The 14,427-nt window shown below is 37.3% G+C and overlaps 1 protein-coding gene across 1 annotated transcript in view; it reads left to right on the top strand.

Moving 5' to 3' along the window:
• The window catches only part of KIF13A (kinesin family member 13A), a 118,233-nt gene that overhangs the window by 90,252 nt on the left and 13,554 nt on the right, over nucleotides 1–14,427 (top strand). The window contains exons 19-34 of the mRNA XM_075142791.1: nucleotides 440–580; nucleotides 2,255–2,404; nucleotides 2,924–3,088; nucleotides 3,731–3,904; nucleotides 4,457–4,608; nucleotides 4,725–4,857; nucleotides 4,981–5,127; nucleotides 6,110–6,148; nucleotides 7,469–7,568; nucleotides 7,660–7,786; nucleotides 8,818–8,873; nucleotides 9,932–10,056; nucleotides 11,067–11,243; nucleotides 12,506–12,598; nucleotides 13,455–13,607; nucleotides 14,014–14,091. Coding sequence (XP_074998892.1) covers nucleotides 440–580; nucleotides 2,255–2,404; nucleotides 2,924–3,088; nucleotides 3,731–3,904; nucleotides 4,457–4,608; nucleotides 4,725–4,857; nucleotides 4,981–5,127; nucleotides 6,110–6,148; nucleotides 7,469–7,568; nucleotides 7,660–7,786; nucleotides 8,818–8,873; nucleotides 9,932–10,056; nucleotides 11,067–11,243; nucleotides 12,506–12,598; nucleotides 13,455–13,607; nucleotides 14,014–14,091 — 2,010 coding nt within the window. The remainder of the gene's footprint in view (nucleotides 1–439; nucleotides 581–2,254; nucleotides 2,405–2,923; nucleotides 3,089–3,730; nucleotides 3,905–4,456; nucleotides 4,609–4,724; nucleotides 4,858–4,980; nucleotides 5,128–6,109; nucleotides 6,149–7,468; nucleotides 7,569–7,659; nucleotides 7,787–8,817; nucleotides 8,874–9,931; nucleotides 10,057–11,066; nucleotides 11,244–12,505; nucleotides 12,599–13,454; nucleotides 13,608–14,013; nucleotides 14,092–14,427) is intronic.

Raw genomic sequence — 14,427 nt, 5'->3', positions numbered from 1 at the left:
GTACGATCACCATATGCGCATGCAGTTTGTGAACAGACATTTGTGTTCTGTTGCTGTAAAACCTGCATTTAGTTATGTTTGCAAAAATTACCATTTTTTGTTACAGATGCCTACAATTTCTTTGTCTTAAGGGTTTTGTAGTTGTAGTGCTGCTGTAAATATAACGATAGCAATTAGGATAATATGCTTGTCATAAGTGATTTGACTGGGAGTGTTAATGTTCCTGTGTGAATGGTAGTTGCCTGAGAAGGACAAAGTAGTCTGGATCCTCAGAGACCTACAGGGTATGCTGTGTTTGAGGACAGAGGTAGTATGGCTGACATGCAGAGGGAAGCTGTATGTTCTGTATTTTATTCCTTTTTAGGAATGCAATTTGAGTGAAGAGTTAAACTACTTACATGCACCTTTCCTGCAGTGATTATTTTTTCCTCTGATTTAGAGGGGTGCAATAGTAAGTGAGCCTGCTATTCAAGTGAGAAGAAAAGGAAAAGGTACTCAAGTGTGGACTATTGAGAAACTAGAGAACAAATTGATTGACATGAGAGACCTCTATCAAGAGTGGAAGGAGAAAATTCCTGAGGTATTGTATATATTTTCTGAAAGGGATCAGAGATTGAGTTTGTTTTCTTTTAACCCTTTTTAATATGTTGTACAGATAAAGTGCAATGACTTCATATAGGAAAGGGTACAATAATGTGGTTTAAAAAAAAAACAACAAAAAAACCCCCACAATTCTGAATAGTACTAAATATTCAAAATGCCCATTCAAAATGCAGAATAAAACACAAGCTATGTCTTATCCTCGCTTGTATTCTCAGATGTAAGTGTGCTGAGATCAGATATAATTGTGCTGAGGTAGTGACTCATGATACCACTAAGAGCCTGTGTTTACCTAGTATAATATAGGTGCGATGCAGATAGGCACCAGCTCTGAATGGAAGCAGCAAACTGCATTAGAAATAAAATTATTAAATTGTGATCAGTATCAAAGTGAGCAAGGATGCTGCTTAGATACAGTCAAAGTGCAGAACACGTTAGTGGGGTAGAACTTTATCTTAAAATGTGAAATATTCTGTAATTTCATTTGTATATCCCCCAACCTTAAAGCAATGAAGAAATCAATTGAAGATACTTAGTCTACATCAGTATCTCCATCAAAACTAAGTGGTGTTTCCTGAGAATTTAAGTGGTAGGTCAGCCTTGAGAAATAATTGTGAGACTTGTCAAAAGCTTGCTTGTTTACTGGCAAGAGATAGATGTGAGATTTGGTGTTCCAAAAGACGTCCTCTAAGTATCCCGGTGGAAGTGCATAGGAAGTATATCTTGCTGTCTTGTGGCTGATAGGGAACACCTAAATTACTTGTATCAAGAATCATTCTCAAATATGTTTGAACAGCTGTTGTGCCTTTGTTACATGCCTTGGACGGGACAATGGGAATCTCTAAAATCATAACACAGGGGAGGTCAAGCACTTCATCTGTGCCCATTGAAGACAACGATGATTTTGCTGCTGACTTTAGTAAGAATTGATAGCACATCCTTTGAATATATTATGTCTGCCTGAGCCAGAATTGTCCTTGCCATGACCTATGTCGTCCATAATGCATGTGTTCTATGTGCTACATAGAAACACGTAGGTCAAATGCATGTGTTGAAGACAAAGGAGGAGTAGAAGGGAAGGAGCTAACAAGTCCACTGAGGAGAGTATATTGTGCTAGGAATCTGCATGAATTCTTTGTGGCTGTGTATGGGGTACTGGCGTAGAAAATGCTGCAGATGTGATCTCAGCGCTGTGGGAGTCATAAGAACACTTGTAGGCTTAAGTGGGAATCATTCTGCATCGTCCCTTTTGCCCTTGTAGCGGTACCCAGCAGCCAGACCAGCTATTCAACCTGGGGATGATTTCTCCTCTTGTTTAAAAATTGTAAACAGAGCAGAAAAGTAAGGTGAAATTCCTTGAAATCAATGGCTACTGTGCTTGCTCATCTGCTTTGTCTTGACAACACTAAAAAATGTAGGTCATCATATTACTATATCCCATAGTAAAGAAAGGATTGTATAATGTCTCATCTCAAAGATTTCATTTCAGATTTGTGATATGCCTCTAGTCTCTTTTTACTTGTGTAACAGGAAGGAACAGAAAAGATTGGTAGTGACTTAATTTTTGTGCTGTGATCTTATACTATATGGTTATTCGATTTTTGTGTTCCCATGCTTACAGGTTTTGACATAACTTTTATGATCTTTAAAACAGATAAGGAAGCTCATTGGCAAAAGAGGTGATCCTTTTTACGAAGCGCAAGAGAATCACAACTTAATTGGCGTCGCAAATGTGTTTTTGGAGTGCCTTTTCTATGACGTTAAGCTGCAGTACGCTGTGCCCATCATCAGCCAGCAGGGGGAGGTAAAGCCAAATCGTGCCCTAATGTATAGCGGGCTGGGCATACCTATGCACTCGTACCTGCGGGGGTAACCTGGCTTTTTGCGGGGAGACTTCATGTGCACCCATTTTTTTAACAAGCAAATGATGCTTAGTGTCTTGTTTCCCCGTGAATAAGTGTTTTGCAAATTGCTATGTATGTTTTCTGTTTAATTGTTTACAATTGTCCAGCTACTAAAATAGTAGAATAAAATTCCTAGTGTCAATGTAGGTAACTGAGCAAAACCCAGCATATCAAGCTTCTGACGTAGTCATGACACTGTATGCCTTTTCTGTTGTGTGTGAATTAAAAAGGCTGGTAATTCCGCATACAATTTTTTTTTTTTTAAATTCCTTTCTCCTCTTTTTTGACATTGTTGCTTTTCATTTGGTGGTTGAGAGCTGTTCAGTTCTGTTTTTGCACAACTCCTAGAGCTATATGTTTACCATCTTAATGGCTTTAAGTCCCTTGTGCACAGGTTCTTAGTATTTGCTTTGCCTTAGGTTGCAGGTCGGTTGCATGTTGAAGTAATGCGAGTCACTGGGTCTGTCCCAGAACGTGTAGTAGAAGGAGATGACTCATCTGAGAACTCCAGTGAGAGTGGGAGTCTGGAAGTCATGGATAACAATGGAGAAATTATTCATAGAGCAAAAAAGCTCTCCTGCAGGGTAAGTGAGAACACATGATGAAGTTAACAGTTTCAGGCCTTTGTAACTATGTAGTCGGTCTGATGTAAATTACTAAGCTATGTAGGCTATTGCTTGCTTAAAATTCTCAAAGAGAAAAGAGAGACTTTTCTTGTTCCGGTTCATTGTAGGTCAGTCTAACTGGCTGTGGTTGCCAGTGGCTGAATTAATTCGCATTAGTTTCTAGTATATGCAGGTCTACATCATAAATACTCATGTTACAAGGATTGTCCTTCTTGGCAGACGCAGGAGGAGAAACAGTTTTTCTGTGTAACTATCTCCTATGGTTTGTTTGATCATCTAATGTAATATCTATGGGTGGTGTCTGGATTTCATTTCTTCTGTGATGAAGTGCTTCATTCTCCACTTGAGCTTATTAGCTTCCTCAAAGAAAACATGTACATGGGTGGGCTAGTTAGATGCATGTAACTGCTTTCCTTGCATCTGCATTTCTGTATATCCAAAACATAGATTTCCTAAATAGGGACATCCTTAGAAGGCAATTGGAGGTGTCCTTTAAAAATTTGTGTTGGCTACTTTTGGATTAAATATTTAGTTTTTGAACAATTTACAACTGAAGTAGAAACAATTATATTTATGAGAACATCTGTTTTGTCTCCTCAGGTAAAAATAAAAGAAGCAACTGGCCTGCCACCTAATCTCTCCAACTTTGTCTTTTGTCAATATACATTTTGGGATCAATGTGAGTCAACAGTGGCGGCACCAGTGGTAGATCCAGATGTGCCTTCACCTCAGAGCAAGGATGCTCATTTTACAGTGACCTTCTCTCACTGTAAGGTAACTATTTTTATTATGAAATAGTGTTACTGGAAGGATGGTATGTTTGAGATAAGCTGTTTAGAATTTGAGCCTTGTTTCACTGGGGGAAGAAGGAAGGAATCAAGTCATTTAACGAACAACTTTTGACTATACTTTAGAGTGCCATAACGTTTCACTTCATCACCTCTTCAAAATGCAGCAAAATGAAAAAATCTTTTAATTAGCGGTCTTTTAAATTCAGATGTCATCTGTAATGCATGGGGGGAACTATAGTTTATATAATGACATCTTAGGATATACTTGTTTGGTAAGCTCAGTAACTTAAAAAAGATCATTGGAGCTGTGACATCGTTTTTATGGAAGTTTTCAAAGCATGAAATGCAGTATTTAGAAGCAGGAATTGCTGACATGATATGTTTCACAACTTTCTTGACCAGAGTCGAGCTTTATGATCCGAACTGTATGGTTTTACCATGCAGGTAGTTAGTTTTTTGGTGTGTCCTTACAAACTAGTTGAGGAGATACAATTATTTCATTTGATTGGATGTGCTTTATTTTTCTCATTGCCAGGACTATGTGGTGAATGTCACTGAGGAGTTTTTGGAGTTCATTTCAGAAGGAGCTCTCGCTATTGAGGTGTGGGGTCACAGATGTACTGGCAACGGCAGCTCTGTTTGGGAAGTTGATTCTCTTCATGCTAAAACTAGGACACTGAGAGACAGGTACAAATAAATTACACATGAATGTTTCCATCAGCTTCCCAAAGGCTTTGTAATACTTGTGCACAAAATATAGTTTGGTGAGGCAACCATTAGTTTTCGTGGGAATGTCTTTTTAGGTGGAACGAAGTAACTCGAAGAATAGAAATGTGGATTTCCATACAAGAATTGAATGAGATGGGAGAATATACTGCAGTTGAACTCCATCAGGCAAAAGATGTAAACACGGGGGGGATTTTCCAGCTCAGGCAGGTACATATCTTTTCCCTGTCGTCTTATTCGTGCTTAAATTGATTCTTAATTTTATTCTTAGTTTCTCTCTGTTTTTCTCTCTCCCTCTCTATCTTTCTTTCTATCTCTCAATTACCTGTTCAGGGTCATTCTCGCAGAGTTCAGGTGACAGTGAAACCCGTACAACATTCGGGAACGTTGCCTCTCATGGTAGAAGCAATTCTTTCAGTCTCTATAGGTGGTGTGACTGCCAGATCAACCAAACTGCAAAGGGGCTTGGACAGCTACCAGGTAAGACAGTTACTTTTTCATGCCTTGATTTATTTTTTTGGTTTTGTTTTGTTCTAGAACCAGCCCAACGTAGTTCCATAAGGACCTTAGCACACTGATACATGATATGTAATTTTGCAGTTTTACATGTGTTTGAGGCTAATATGTATAATGTGAGCATGTGATGCTAAATCTGCTTCTTTTTTTGCTTATAACTTGATGTATAACTGATAAAGAGCCAACTATGGTATTTGAGTATACAGAAAACAGCAGCAATATGGAAGTTGTTTTTACCTTTGTGTGATTAATAGTAGATTCCTAGCTCCATTAGCTTCCCACCTTTACAAAGATGGTGAAAGTTGAGGAGGAGAAAAGCAGGAAAAAAAAAAAAAAGAAAATGAATAGAGAAAATGTCTTATAGTGAAAATACTGTTTATCTTTTCAAAAAGAACTGAGCTGTTATTTGATTAGAATCAGAAATAGCTATCACTAAATGTGAAAGGACTATTTTCATTTAGGAGAAAAAGTTCTTAGGAAGTTTAAATGGCTTCAGACTGATACTGGACAAATTCATATTGGAAATAAAGCATGCTTTTAACAGCAGTGGCAAAGAATAAGTGGAATGGGCCACCCAGGGAATCGAGGTGAAGGGTTGCATTCAGAACCACAAGTAATTATAGCCTTAAATACAGATGAAAGTGTAAAACGTGAAGATTGGTGATATGCTTGCTCAGTCCTTTTTCTGGCACTATATTCTCTGATAATTTTTTAATAAATATATTCACTAATACTCAAATCATGGATAAGATGCTATAGTCTGTAATGAAAAAAAATCTGTTTCTACCTATTAATAAGACTTTGGTTATTTGAATGTTGTAATTTTAACATTTTACAAGTTTGTGGCAGAAATGTTTGTGTTCATGTTTTGGGGTATTTCTGTGAGTTTCTGTTGAGAGAAATGCATGTTCTTTTGTGTTTTACAAAATTTATTTTCTCCTACCAGAAGGAGGAGGATGATGGTGGTGATATGGATAGTTACCAGGTATTGCTGCTGTTGCTGTCAATCCTGTGGCATGGGGCACAGCTAATGCTAATAGCCAGCAACTTTCAAATGAACAAGCATACTGGAGCAAGCAAAAGCGGCTTTGAAATATATATATGCTGTGCATTTAAGAGGCTACCTGGGCTCTGAAACACTGCTATTTCAGTTTACCTTGTGACTTTATACTCTTGCAGTGTGCTCTCTTCTCTAGTACTCAGCAGTCAGCTCTCCTAACTGGCTACATGAATTGCTATGTGAATAAAAGCCTAGAAACTTTAAGTTAGAATGAAAACAGTTTCCAGTGAATATCATAGGAAAAGAACAACCACCTGCAGTTGCAGGCATCTTTCCCTACCAAGTTATACAGCATAGGGTTTTTTGTTTGTTTTCTAAAGAAAACATCGTAACCTTTTAAGTTGTGCAGTTTTCTGAAGTGCTAGTGGGAGAGAGAGGGGAGCATGCGAGTGTGGGGAATACAGAAGCTTCACTGAAGCAATTTTTTTATCTACACAAAAACAAACCTTGAGCCTGGCTTTTTGTGTGATAAGTAAATATAGGACAGTCACAGTTTAGAAAGCATAACAGAAGAATCATTTAAAAGGTGACGAAGGGCAAAAGAGGAAGTGCCTAAAAAAGTAAAACCCATTACAGATCTCTACACGGAAGTCTTATTTCTAGTAGGCAGCTTTACAGAAGTAAAACCAGTTAGGTGAGAATGCTGACATCCCTTAAGATAATGTATTAGGTTTTACAGCAACCTCAAAGATACCAGTTAGGTACTAACTTCTTGCGGGCTGTTTATGCGCTTCCTGACTTATCACAGAGAAGAACAAACCAGATTTTCTGTGATACCACAAAGCATGATTGCATGATGGGTTTTGTTTGCATGAGAAATCTTTTAATTGCACTGATAGCAGCTGCTAGCAATGGAATTTTGTGCAGGTTTGAGGGTGTACTGACCTATCTAATCTTCAGGAGAACTTATGATCAACTGATGATACCAGTTTTTCCTATTCCATATGCTGTTAAAAAGTTTGATTGCCACTTCAGTGAGTAATTAGCCTATGGTGTATAATTCTGTTCAGCAACTGAGGCAGTCACATTTTCTTTTCCTCCTGCTGGAATTTAAGACTTGGAAGCAAATAAGCTTCCATTCATGGGTGATGAGGTACTTAATCAGTGTGCATGTCATTCGGGGAAAAAAGTTTTCTGCATCATGCAAGCTGTTTAATATCAATTCTGATGAAATTATCACAAAATTCACTGCCCTTTAATCTTAACCACATAGCCTAATAACTTTCTTTTCTCTTTCCATGTTAGGAAGAAGATTTAAACTCTGTACGAGAAAGGTGGTCCGATGCATTGACAAAACGCAGAGAATACTTGGATGAGCAGATTCAAAAGATCAGCAATAAACAAGGTTTGAAGCTTAAAGTCCCTGTCATAAGTACTTTATTCCCTATACCACAAAAAATGTTTCTCATATATAATACTGATCTCTTTCACTGTAGAAAAGTCTGAGGATGATCTAGAACGAGAAGCCCGGCTGGTTGAACAGTGGGTAGGGCTGACAGAAGAGAGGAATGCGGTGTTTGTTCCAGCACCAGGCAGTGGAATTCCTGGTGCCCCCGCAAATTGGTATGTTCAGAAAAACCATTCTGGTGGTTAGCTTTTTCTACATGAACACTACAAGGTAAAAATCTGAGGATGTTTTAGAGCTTTCTACTTTCTCCTGCAATGCTACCAATTACACTCAGCTGACAGAAGGCTATAGAAGGTCAGGTGCTGGTTTGAATGTAAGAAAGGCTTGCTTAGTTAACATATCATATAAAGTAGCTTTGAAATAGCTTTCAAGGTTTCAAAATCACCTTTGAATTTAATGTAGTATTTTACACTTGTTTAAAATTTTGAGAGAGTTATCCTGTAGTTTGACTCTTTTCAAAAAAGGAGTGGTTCAAAAATAGAACACGTGATAATTTCATTGATAAGGGGTGGGAAGGTAAGAAATTCTGATTTTAAAGGATATGTTCTCTTTTCTCATTTAATTTCATTTAAATTTGTATTTTAACTAAGATCATTGGAACTGACATGCAAAAAATGAGGAACGCAACATATTAGATTTGGCAAAGTGTGGACAAGAAATACAGCTCTAATCAGGTGTACATTGATGTGTCTGATAATACCTAATGTCTCTTCTTCATTGGGTGAATGATGTAGTGATAATCTTTCCTCGCCATTTTTTTCCTTTACCCACCTGAAGTGTGCTGTGGTCATACAGTGAAAAGTGTATTTATTGATATAAAGACTATGCCTTGCCAGTAGTTACATGTCCAGTTGTTTGAAAGGTTGCTAACCTTTATGTATGAGATGACTACAACCAGTTAACTTTGTAAGAAACAGAACAGGATGTTTAAAACTTGTCATCCTCACAGCAACTGAAATGTGCTGTGTGGTGTGAATTAAGTTTTGGTAAAGTGCTACATATAGCTGCATGTGCAGATAAACAAAACATTGTCTGTGCAACATAGGCATTCAAATTAGCCATCAAAATGTTGACAGGTTTAGTCATTGGTTACAGTTAGTATGAATCTTGCACGGAGATCTGTTTGTCCAAATTAGCTTAGATATATGTTTGCCTTCCTTGTTGACGGTAGTTTGTTTTGTTTCAGGATTCCACCTGCAGGAATGGAAACACATATACCTGTCCTCTTCCTTGATTTGAATGGTATGTTGTAATGGCAGATTAAGAAACGGGGGGAGAAATTAGTTTGGATCAATAAATTGATAAATGGAAGAATGAATCTGAAATGTCTAAGAAATCAAAACAAGTCCTGGCAATGGCACTGTCTGGTATGGCTTGTAAAATTATTTTTGTTCTGGTTCCATATGTTGGAATAATTATCTGTAGAGGCTTAAACAGCTGGTTTAATAAAGAGTGTGTTAGGACTACAATGAGTGTTTTGTTAGAGAATCTAAACGTTCTTTCCTTGAAGGTATTTAGTTTTACATGTGAGACGACTATTGATATATATTCTTAGGACACAGATACACTGTGAGCAACAAGAGATCAGAGTTAGCACCACATTTAAGGACTGTTTAGGAAACAAGTCTGTAAATATTAACTTGGACATAAAGCAGAGGAGGATCCACAGGCCTTGTCGCATCCAGCACTTCAGTGGGCTACTAGAGATGTTTATACAGGCAAGACATTAATAGCTGCTTTAGAAAGCTGCTTTTTGAAAACGATATACGCTCTTTCCTTTATGCTCACAAGAAATGTTTTTATTTGTTTTTTCATTATCAGCAGAGATTAGCAGACAGAAGATCAAACAGGATATTTAAACAGATTGATGGATCATTGCACAACTTTTTTTTGTTTAGCTAAAAGCCTAATGTAGCCAGAACTGCTTTTCTGAATTTAAAGATTCCCTGATACGTCAGAAGTGATTTAACTAAGAGATAAACTGGTTAGGCTGACAGGTGGATAAATCAGAAATTTTCTGGCTGGGTAAGTTAATGTTATGAATACCTAGAAATAGTTTTGAATTCCGTTTAGGTTATGTGAGAATGTGTTCAGGCTGAATTTTAGCCTGGTTTTACTTCCCTTCTTTTGTATGCTGAAATTGTCTTCAAAATATTGCGTAGTAATAAGATTAATTAGGATTAAATGTATTATGAAATATGGGTAGGACTTTATTACAACTTTGTATTACAGCTTTGCCTCTATATATTAATATCCTTTGGTATAAAACTATTTCGTTCTTTGCACATTTGTTTCATTAGCTGATGACCTCAGTGCCAATGAACAACTTACAGGTCCCCATGCATCAGGAGTTAACTCAATACTACCAAAGGAGCATGGGAGTCCATTCTTTTATCTGCCGATCATAAAACACAGTGATGATGAGGTAAATTGTTAGCAAGCCTCCTTTTTGACAACTGCAGCTCATGTTAGCGCTTTCTTCGTCTGTTTTATTTTCTACTTGTATGTATTTAAACACTATTATTATTATATTTTTGTCTTAGAAGTACCATCTATATCTAGTGCTGCCTTTATTTTCTGGCCTATTCGTTTAAAATTTAAGAGGATGATGACTTGTTAGCCCTTCTTCCTTAATTCGGCGGTGACAAGTCTTAGCTCTTCTTGGTAAAAGAGTAATTCAGCTGCCTTACTCAAAATCCCTTCTTTCCTCACCCTTTCATCATTCCTCTTGCAGGCTCTTGATTCTTCAGAGAAAACTACTTCATTTATAGTGCACGCTAGGCAAAGCTTAATGTTTAAATAAAACTTTTTCCTTTGTAGTACACAGTTATTTTTTTAAATATAAAGTTTGGGAATTGTTGGAAATGAATAGTTCTGAATCCATTTTGGAATTTCTTAACTTGCTTTTTCCACCTTGTGTGCCAACTCAGGCCATTGCTTAAGAGACCATTTCCAGAATAAACGGGATGCCGAAGTTGGGGAGGAGGCAGGGGGAAGGAAAAAGACATTCTGCGGGATGGGAGCATGTTTATTCTGTATAGGCCTTTATAACCTAATCCAATACAGACTGAAGATATGCCTTTAAACTTGATAAACTTTTAATACAGTTGCAATAGGATTTGTATTCCTTCATACAGTCTTGCTTCTGCTTTCCTCTCTGCCTCCGTGTGAAGACTTCCTTCTGAAGCAGCGTTTGCACAGTGCAGGGATTGTGCTCACGATTGTGTTCCCCAATATCTTAACACCTCTTTTATGCTTCTGATAAATTCCTCACTATGAAAAGGAAGTTTGACCCCATTTTGTTCAATGATGCTTATTTTTCTTTCATTAAAGAATTGCTTAGCTTCATGTTAAATCACTGCGAATTATGCCTTTTGTTAGAGTAATTGAGTCTTTGATTTCACTTTCCTTCCTCCATTTCCTTTGTCTGCATAGGTTTCAGCCACTGCTGCATGGGACTCTTCTGTCCATGATTCAGTGCACCTGAATAGGGTAACTCCTCAAAATGAGAGAATTTACTTGATAGTGAAGACTACTGTGCAGCTCAGCCATCCTGCTGCAATGGAACTGGTATTACGCAAAAGGATTGCAGCCAATATTTATAACAAGCAGGTAAGAAGTTAATGTATTATTTCATTATTACTAATTTTGTTTGATATCCTTAGTTTTATGAATGTGTTTTCTTAGCAGCTTGCTTCATTTTGTGTAAGTTTGGTCCCTCCAATTCTTAAATGAAAAATAGATTATTATAGGTTGAAGTGAAGCTGTGCACTTCTGGTGTATCACTTTGAACTGTCCATTTTTCGACCTGATTTGGTTCAGAGTGTAACAGGTGCTACTTTTGTAATAAAAAAGGAGTTTAACTTCTTATCTATACAACTCAAAATGTTGTTTGACTCAACGAAGTTTGCAGTAGCTTATCTAATATAGGGGCACTGTAACCACTCTATTCCTGAAAGCATCTTTGGCTCCTTCAAATGTTCAGTGTAAACACAATGTCTTTTTTCTTTCTCTTTGCTACTTTCTCTGTTAATGACAAACTAGGCTTGTTTCCTACCGCTACCCAAATGTATACATTCTCTACCTGCTGTTATGTGAGGATCTTGGATACTTTGGCGACAAGAGTGGTTGCTGTTCTCCTTGCTTTGCTGCTTCACAGGTTTAGACCATGAGCTGCTCTCTGAAATCATGTTCCTTTCTGTTTCCCAGATGATTGAGACCAAGAGCATATTTCAGAATTGCTTCAATTTTTGCAGTGCAATGTGGGGAGGAGCACAAAACAGCTGTTGTACTACTAAGGAACTTACTAAGCATGAATTCCATGCCTTTTTGTATTTTTGGTATTGTCCTTTGCTAGTTTTGTTTGTCTAAATGTCTTATTAGGCGAAAGTTAAGTTTATAGTTAGTGATGTCAAGTCTAACTAACCTGACAATGAAGCGCACGCTAAGCTTGTGATACAACAGTGGAAACTCTGGTTGCTATTTCAGTTATGGCTAGAAAGCAGAGTTATGTTTTGCTATTGCAAAAGGAATTCTCTACCTGTTGAACAGGTGGCTGACAAAATAAGAAATGTTGGTATCTGTACATTAGACACTTCTTACAGCCACAGTTTCTCAGTTACAAGTTACTACACAATGATAGAACATTAATGCAAAATGGGAGGAAAATGTTACTGATTGAACTTAGTAGCATTGTATACTGAGCGCAGGGCTCTAAAGCGTACTTAAAGGATTATTAGTGCTAAAAAGGAACTTACGATCCTGAAAAATGTGCTTTTGTGGTAAAATAAATTTTTGCATTGCAACTTTTTATGTCTAAGAATGTCATAAATAATCATTGTCAAAACAATAATTGAAAATTACTTTGTTTCTAGAGTTTTACCCAGAGCCTGAAAAGGAGAATATCCTTGAAAAATATGTATTATGCCTGTGGAGTGACCTATGAAATAGTATCCAATATACCAAAGGTAAATTATACCATATTTCTCTGGTAAATTCACTGAAAGGAACAGAATGACCTACTGCAGTAGGTGATACTGATTGGGAAGTAACATGTCCTGCTTTGCTAAGAGGATGCAGCTTGCCAAAGTGTATATCCTGTATATCAGTGTTGAGATCATGTTTATCTGTAAACAGTTGAAAATTGTAGGGGTTTTATTTTCTCTTCTACTGTGTTTAACTGAGTTCTTGTAGTAGAGCTATTTTTGAAATCATTTTAGTGTCTACAGAGAGAATATAGAGGATACTCAGAGAGATGTTCAGGACAGTGAAAACAGAAGAGCTGGGAAAATGAGTTCGCAGGAATATAAATTGCCTTTTATAAAAAAAACTTGTACAAATTGTAAATCTACTGCCAAATTTATTTTAAAGGTAAACAAACTGGACAAATGAAAGTTTAAGTAGCCTTGTCGCCATGTAATTGTCACTTTTGTGTGGTAGTACTTAAAATCTAAACTCTAGGGAAATCACACAGGGTATCTAAGATTTGGAAAGAAGTTGCATTTACTTGCCTAGGAAGTTGTCATTAGTTAATCCTTAACATACGCGATTTCAGATTATATATGCATTATTTCTAGAAATACACTGACTACAGCAAATGTGCAAAACTTCTCCCAAACACGACCTCTTCTTAGTTCAGCATCATTTCCATCTGTATTGAAAAGTCCTGGATCATTGATTATAATTAGGATTACTGATTAAGTTAAGGATTATCGATTCAAATTAATTTCTGGATTGAGATGGTGTAAAAAAGTGAGTTAATACATTTTAATTTTTAATAGGCTTTAATTTTTAAAAACTTCAATAGTGTAACTTGTAATTTAGGCTACAGAAGAAATTGAGGATCGTGAGACCTTAGCACTGATGGCCGCAAGGAGTGAGAACGAGGGCACATCCGATGGTGAAACGTACATTGAAAAATACACACGTGGTGTGCTGCAAGTGGAGAACATTTTGAGCCTTGAACGACTAAGACAGGCAAGGAGAAGGCACTTCTTGCACCTTTTGAACTGGATTGTGAGAATTCAAGTAGAGATGATCGATATTTTAAAAATATTAAGTGTTGGTTGTTTTTTAGTTTCCTTTTTTTTAGAGAACATTGGATGGATAAATGTAAGACTAAGTTACTTCTGTGAAATACAGAATTCCAATAGTGATGGGTCTAATAACTATAGCTGGCAGTGGTGTAGTACGCAGAACCTGAACAGGCAAAGGCCGAAGAATGAATTTCAGATACAAATTTTGGTGGTTGTGTGTGCAAGTTAAGATTTGTAAACGGAAGCCCTGTTTTATTAGCCACACTGAAAAAAGTTTCTATCCTGCGTGGTCATTTCTCATGAGGAGACCATGGCATTGTTTTTAGCGTGTTCTTTTCTTTACGCAGGCAGTCACAGTCAAAGAGGCACTCTCCACCAAAGCGAGGAACATCCGCAGAAGCATCAGCACTCCAAACGTCCACAACGTAAGGACCCTTTATCCTCTGGTAAATTAGTACTAATGGGCAGGGGGGTGCTGTTTGTGTGCTGATGTAATGCTTGCACAATGTGATATGGTAATGATTATTCTGAGCCAGGACTAACCAACCTGTAGGAAAGGTGTCATGAATGAAAATGAGTCACTCGAAATCCCTCCCCACAACTGTCCATCCTAGGAGAATAAAAAAGTTGACAGGGAAGTGGGAGGGTTGGTCAAAACGCTTCTCCTTTTATAAGGATATTCGTTTTGGAAGTAGTTTAGGATGATGACGGCCCTGATTCAGATTACTTTTACTTCAAAGTCCCTTTAACTTTTCTTATAG

Source organism: Calonectris borealis, chromosome 2, assembly GCF_964195595.1.
Source record: "Calonectris borealis chromosome 2, bCalBor7.hap1.2, whole genome shotgun sequence".
Classification (NCBI taxonomy): domain Eukaryota; kingdom Metazoa; phylum Chordata; class Aves; order Procellariiformes; family Procellariidae; genus Calonectris; species Calonectris borealis.
Note: the sequence above shows the minus strand (reverse complement) of the source record. Positions and strands in the feature narration are given on the sequence as shown.